The sequence below is a fragment of the Nothoprocta perdicaria genome, unplaced genomic scaffold (assembly GCF_003342845.1).
Source record: "Nothoprocta perdicaria isolate Ctin4 unplaced genomic scaffold, notPer1 scaffold_2, whole genome shotgun sequence".
Classification (NCBI taxonomy): domain Eukaryota; kingdom Metazoa; phylum Chordata; class Aves; order Tinamiformes; family Tinamidae; genus Nothoprocta; species Nothoprocta perdicaria.
Window position 1 is genome coordinate 9798267 of NW_020455204.1, and position 7142 is coordinate 9805408.

General features: G+C 47.1%; 1 protein-coding gene across 5 annotated transcripts in view; it reads right to left on the minus strand.

Moving 5' to 3' along the window:
* The window catches only part of TBC1D1 (TBC1 domain family member 1), an 84367-nt gene extending 78373 nt beyond the window's left edge, over positions 1 to 5994 (minus strand). For all 5 annotated transcript variants that reach the window (XM_026037476.1, XM_026037473.1, XM_026037475.1 and 2 more), the window contains exon 1: positions 5578 to 5994. In XM_026037476.1, the coding sequence (XP_025893261.1) occupies positions 5578 to 5994 (417 nt within the window). The remainder of the gene's footprint in view (positions 1 to 5577) is intronic.
* Positions 5995 to 7142: the final 1148 nt, after the last annotated feature.

Below are 7142 nucleotides of genomic sequence, written 5' to 3' on the forward strand. Positions count from 1 at the left end.
AAAAAAAAAAAGAAACAGAAAAAAAAGAAAAAGCACATCTGAACAGGAGGGATAAAACAGCCAAAGGCAGCTCTAGGCTGCACTGAGGTAAATCCAGCTATTCCATTTTGCTTCTGTGGATTTTCATGCTTAAAGCAAAACAAACGAATTTCAATCTTTCTAGACTCACCAAGCAATAAAAAAAACAGAAAAAGATCATCTCTATCTTGACAATTATCTTCCTAGAATTGCTTTACTAAAGGCAAATGGTCCTTTTCACAAAAGGCTCCTTAGCGAGGCCATACTTGCGAGGTCAGTGCAAAAATAAGTTGTGCAAGAACACTCCGTCATGGGGCTGAGCCTCACACCAACTGCTTTGGAGCTCCCTGCGCTTTTGCTATTCCTTTTATAGACGAATAATGCGAAGTTCACTCACAGCCTCAGCTCTGCGCAGCCTCCCCGGGAGCTAAGTCGCAATTATCTGGACCCAGCTCCTGCTGTACATAATCAGATCGCAAACCACAGAACAAAGCGCCTTCCAGGTAATACACCATGATCTACTTAAGTGCATAAGCTGTTGCAACTCACAAAAGTAGGTGAAGGTTATTTAAAAGGTAGCTTGGTAAAGTGACCGTTAATGCAATTGCTGTGATAAAAATATAAAGACTTTGGGCAAAAGAGAGAGTGCTCGTGTAAGGAAACAGCACCAAAAAAGGGCAAATGTTACATTTTTTAAGAGACACAGTGTAAGGAGACGTGGCTTACCCGGATCTACTATGGGAGAGACCTGGCACCACCGAGTCCCACGGGAACAGGGCCACGTACCTAAAGAGCAGGAGTGCCCTGGGCTACGGCTCCCTGATGCTGCTGGAGCTGACACCAGCCCCAGGGCTGTCCCTGCTCCCCGGACCCGCACAGGGGGGATTTAGGGAGGGGCGGATGGAGGCCTGTCCCGGGCAGCATCTGCTCCAGAAAATCAGGGTAGTTTTGCCCGTCTGTAACACAGGTACATACCCGTGCACAGCTGCTATGACAATCTGCATGCAGACTGCTGCAAAATAGTGACAACTGGCCTTAACCTTTAAAAATCCAAACTGAACTTCTCACGCCTCTGCACGCCCTGGCTCTGCACAAGTCGCTAGCAGTCCTACCTAAACGTTTTTAAGAAGACATGGGCTCACATTTTCATAATCTCCTGCAAACCTTACAGACCTCCAGTCCGTATTGCAGAGGGAAATCCAGAAGCTACGAAACGTCCAGGACAACCATCCCAAGGGCCGGCTAGAGGCGGCAGTGGCAGCTCTCACCCACTGCTGTCAACTGCAACCCGTGACCATCAGGCTTGTCAGTAACCTCCAACTAACTATCTGTTAGTAACAGAGTTGGGCCCTTCATTGTGAGAGCCATCTCCCACATGTCTATGAAGCTATTAACATTAGAACTGTTACTCTTTATTTAAAATAAATAGAAAAACGTAAGGAAGGACAGAACAAGCTTAGCTTGCCTTACATCTAAACTAACCCAGGGCATTATCAGATAAATTACAGTCACCCACACTCCATTTGTGAGCCCAACCAACCATCAAATAGAATAAACACAGCTAAGTAAAACAAATCATTTGCTGCACCAAAGAAGGATCAACGTAATGGGGCACAGAATTACTTTTCTAACTGAAAGTAGGTGGAGAGATTATTCTTTTTCAGGAATGCTTTGCTGCTGCATAACTTTTGGGAGACAGTGACAATATTCTGTCAGCGTCTCCTCCTCTTCCATTTCCCAGCGGGAGTTAAGCAAGGGGTCACATAGCAGCGAGGAAGTGGGGTTATGATGAGCGAGCTGGCTACGGGAATCGCAGCCTTCACCCACAGTTCCAAACACAGCATCTTTAAAACCACCACATTCCAAGGGCAGGAAAAACAAACAAAAACAAGCAAACAAACTTCTCTTTAATGTAAAGAGGTTTCAGCAACAACACCAAGAGCGTCACAGGCCTGTCAAACAAGTCTCAGAGCAGAGGCTGCTCAGGAGAGGTGCGGGCTGCTCGCGGCGCTGCCTGCACCGGGCCAGGGCACCCGGGCAGCTCCTGCCATGCAGCAGGACATGCCCGGCCCAACTCCAACCTCCCCGCAGTGCCTGTCAGCTCACCAGGCAATGCAACGTAACCCAGCTCCGTGCCAGAGCGCCCACAAAACATTCACACTTCAGCTCCATCCTCCGGCAGAAATTTCTCAATGCTGAAGCCACAGGAGCATCTCCCCCGAATGGGCGAAGGGGTAAGAAACTGCACCATCTCTCACAGTATCCATGAGAGAGGCTCCAAGTCCCATAAACAACACCTCTACTGAGGAAGGAGAACTCTAATCCACAGGCAACGTTGTCCCTAGGCAGTGCAGACGCCTCAGAATTCCCTCCAGGACTAACCGGGATGTCGGAGGGGAAGGGTCTCCACGCACCACCTTCCAGCAAGGGGCCACCTTCCCCCAGCCTTCCCTACCTGCAGGTTCCCGCAGCAGGGCCAGGGAGCCACATTCTGCCACAATGATGCACTGGAAATAATTACACAAGATCCTGCCGAGCGGAGACAAATATCCTAACAGGGCAGCACTGCTGTTCCCTCGCTGCTGAAGGAGCAGCACAAAGTGTTCTGAGCACTGACACGACGTTGCATTAAGCACTTGCCTACTGATGTCTTCTCTAAAGAGGATGTGGTGGAAGTGGAATAGCAATGAACCTGATAATCCCACATTCACATCCAGAAAAAACCCACCCCATACATTTTCCCCTATGTCAACCAAATCTAGATTTTAGCTAAAACACAGACTACAGCCTCTCTACAACGCTGACGCCGGAAGTACAACATTGGTGTGATTTCTGCACCTTCTACCACCATTGCTATTTCTGTGTCTGCAACAAATCCAAGTTCCTTGTTAGCCTCCTCAGCGGCCTTCACTCTTGCGTCTTCCACTTACCTGCCTTCCTCCTAATACATTAATCTTCCTAGTCTACTTCTCCCATAGATGTCCTTCTGCCCTCTCTCATTCTGCTTATCCTAACACAGAGAATTTATTTCAGAGGGACAATTACCTTCAGCTTCAAATCCTTGGTTATATCTGAGCTAAACTGAGAACTCTATACCACAGATTCAGCTGTGAAAACATAAACAGCTGCAGCTCTTGTAGTTTGCCATGTATGACAATCAGTAGCCATTATTTTAGGGGTTTCTCTTTTTTTTTTGTATATTTTTGGTTTGTTTTTAGTAAAAACAGATGAAGTGCAGTTCTCACAAAAATATGAACACTGAAGATCCCTGGGTAAAGGGTTATCAGCACCTAAACTCTGTTGACTAAAACATAGGTGGAATTCAGTGATTCCTTTAAACAGCGAATATGCTACAAAATATATTTTGTATATTTTTTGTCCACCAGGAGCTGTGCAGAGCAGAAGGTAACTCCAACGTGGCAGCTTGGTCTGGAAGGCTGCTCTTGATTCTCCAGAGCAGACGCTGTGGATGCTGAAGAGCAGCCCTCGGGAGGCAGCAGGTCAGCCCAGCAGGCTGCCACGCCACACGGGCTGCTAGTGTCCAGCTCCCACCCTTTGTTTCTTCTGAAGGCGAAGCTGCAGCAACCTAGCACTAGGTTCTTCATCTCACTCAGACACGTTTAACAAACAGCTCCCTCTGTTTATAACAGAGATATCCAAGCTGGGATCTGCAAGACGCGTAACCCATTCTCTGCTCTTCATAAACTCACAAACACTAATCAGCTAATCAGATTTACATAGAAGGACTCAGGGCAGAACAACAAAACACTGCAAAGCATATGGAAGTTAATTAAGTTATTCAGAAACCACACCAAATTGTAGTAAATTGCCCTGGACTTCACTTTTGGAGATTTGGGCATTTCCAGTACCCTGTTGTTAAAACACAGGTCCATAAACATTGGTTAGATGCCTACCTCCTACTTCAGGACCCAGCTTGCAAAAGAGTAAAGAGAAACAGCCTAGCAGCCAACACAGATAATGACTAGAATTCAATTTCCTGTTCAGGGGGGTGTAGTTTTCTAAAGGACAGGGAGCTGTTTGGATCTGGGCACCCAGAAATTGTGCGTTCTGTACAAAAGTGTGTAGACACAGATGAAAATTTCACTAGAGATTTATTTTGCTGTCACTTCAAACAGGTCTAAAACGTGATCAAATATGAAAACAATACTTGCTTTTCAACACACTGCTGCAAAAAATGTGGTGCAGTTGATCAGTGTTGCTTACTAACCAGAATCCTGCAAAACCACAAGCCACAAAATGAGGCACATAGGCAAAACGCATGTAACAGCTTCTGTTCAACATCTAAAGGCCTAAAACATCTATTCTTTATTTATACCTCCTTACATACAAACATTTGCTATATGCAATTTAACGTCATGTGACCTCTTACACGAATGCTTCTGATTTACAACCTACTTGCCTTCTAACTTACTGAACTGCCTTTTTATCTGGGGGGATTTCACTAAAGCTCTTTCTGGATGTTTTGAGCTCTAAGCCAGAGGCGCAGCTTTGGAACCATGCAATGTTTTGCTGTTGGACAGGGCCTAAACCCCACGTGCACGGCAGATTCAGCGAGGTGCTCCCAGGTGCTTTGCAGGCCCTCCCCTAGGAGCCGAGTGCCGTCCGTGCGGCACCGTGGCAGCTTCCAAGAGCTACCAGTGCCGCTGTCATGGCGAGGGACACACGGGACACTGCTCTGCCCACAGCAGATCAGCAACCTGCCGCGTGGCCCCGTGCAGAGCTTTGCCCTCCTTGCTCACTCGGAGCCCTCGCATTCCTTGGACAGGGGAAGAAATCAACTATTTTTAAGGCTGCCACCTTTACACCACGGTCAAAAATTTCTTGTGTAAAACTCAGGCCGAGCCCAATGTCACCCACAGTGTGAGACCTGCCCTGTCTCAGAGCCTGCAGATCAGACATGCAGCTCCGTGTGGAGGCCTCTCCTCTGCTCTCTGATGGGCTCTGTGGGCTACAGAGCCGGGAAGAGGGCTGCAGCTGGAGGTGCCTGATCCACCCAGCCCTCCTCCGTGGCAGGAAGGAGGCACCTCTCTTTCCCAGACACATAGGTCGCTGCTCGGGAAAACAGAAATCTGAGAGGTCTGACTTTAGGATGAGATAAAGTTCACAGTGACTAAAGGGTGAAATCCTACCCCTCGTGACATCAACTGAAAAACTCTCATCAACTTAAAGAGGGCCAAGACTTCAGCTCGTAAACCAAAAGAAAGTGTTTTCTAACCCAGCGAAACTCCGGCTCTGATGCTGCAAGAGAATGACCCACCTTTCACTCCACACACCGAGCAGCTCAAATTCAACACAACTGTTGACACTAAGAGAAGTAAAACCCCATTGGTGAGTTTTAGAGAGATCCAGGCTTTAGCTGTAACTAGCACCGCTCAGTGTTACGCTGAAGTTTCACACAGCACAGAAGCCCCTCCATTACCCAAGAGCAAGTGCAGACCTCTCCCTGCCACGCTCTACAAAACACTTGCTACAGGCAGAAGAGCCGCCTCCTGAGCGTGATTCTGAGGGCAGGCTCCCTGGGGTTCACTTTTTACTCACTTTTGTTTGGTCATCAGCTTTGAAGACATAGCAGACACTCTGCTGGGCGGCCGCTCCCTCCTTGACGAGGCAGGCGAAGTAGCTGGGCTCGTGGCTGTTGTGAATGAGCTTGTGCACGTGCTGGGGCTTGTGCTCGAAGAGGCTCGAGCAGATCAGGGGGTCCCACGGCTGGTTTCTGCCCGTGTCCGGCTCGCACCGCAGACTCGCCGGGGAAACGTAGAGCCGGATTTGGCTGGTGCTGGGTTCTTCCTTGGCAGGCTCCGTGCGGAGCCGCCGGATCTCCGCCACCACCCAGGGCAGCATGGACATGGTGGTCAGCGAGTGCACGGGCAGGGAACCGACCAGCTGCAGGCTGAAACTCACCGGGAGCTCACCGGGCGTCTGGTGCTTCTTCACTTTGAACGTTATTGGCTCCATTCTGCAGTCCTGAGGGGCAGCCAGGCTAATTCACCAATATTTCAGGTCCATGGAATGATGGCATAGCAACAGCTCCTTTAATTAAAGGACACAGGAATTCTGAAAGGAAAAAAACATGTAAGAGTTATACAAGGGTTGCAACAACTGCTTAGATTTCCTATTAAAAATGGTCAGCAATAAAAATATTTCATAGATTAAAATCAGAAGATCAGAAGGGACATTCTAATCATCTACCATCATCCACCCAAATGTATGTTTTCCCTACACTGTATCTCACTATTTCAGATCCAACAACCCTAAAGCACTGAAGCACGTTGCCTGGAAGAAGTCAGTCCAGATGCAAAAGCTGCTCTTGCAACCCTTGCTTAATTATCCAATGATTAATGACATTCAGAAATGCACCCTCTTTCCACTCTGTTTCTCTCTGCACACATGTAGCCCCTTCAATCTTACTATCACAGAAGAAACCCTCCGGGTAGCTGGGATAACCCCCGGGGACTCAATGTGCCTGAAACAGCCTCACATGCAGAAAAGAAGGGCTCATCTTGCTTGGTCGTAGGGTGGGCGACTTTAAATCCAGCCACTAAATGGAGCTGCTGGAGCTGTGTTTGGTTTGCCAAGGAATCATCTGCTGTTACTGCTCAGACTTTTTCAGTTAAATCACACCCTAGATATCTTTATGTCATCTGAAGAAAGCTAGAAACAGTGAACGAACAAATCACTGATAAACCCGACAGATAGCAAAGACAAGTCGCAACCCTTACGGGATAACCACTAATAATAATAATAATAAAAAACACACAGATGATGATTTGTATGATTGTATTCTAAGGTCTGTCAGCTAGCCAGGAATATTTAATGTTTGCCATGTGGATATTGTATCATTTTCTTTTCTTAAGACAGCATATGGAAGCAAGTTTTATTTTATAATATCCTGTTATATCCAGCATATACTATTACGGTTATTAAATATTATTAATTGTGTGACAACTCCAAACAGCTGCATTTATCTATCAACTTAGATCTGCAAACCCCAGAGTCTATAAAAACACGTGGCCTGGCATTTGTTATATTATCATGTTTTATCTCTTCATTAACTGAGTCTGGTTTCAGCTGTCGCATTATTTTGTGTGGGGCTGAAGAGAAGC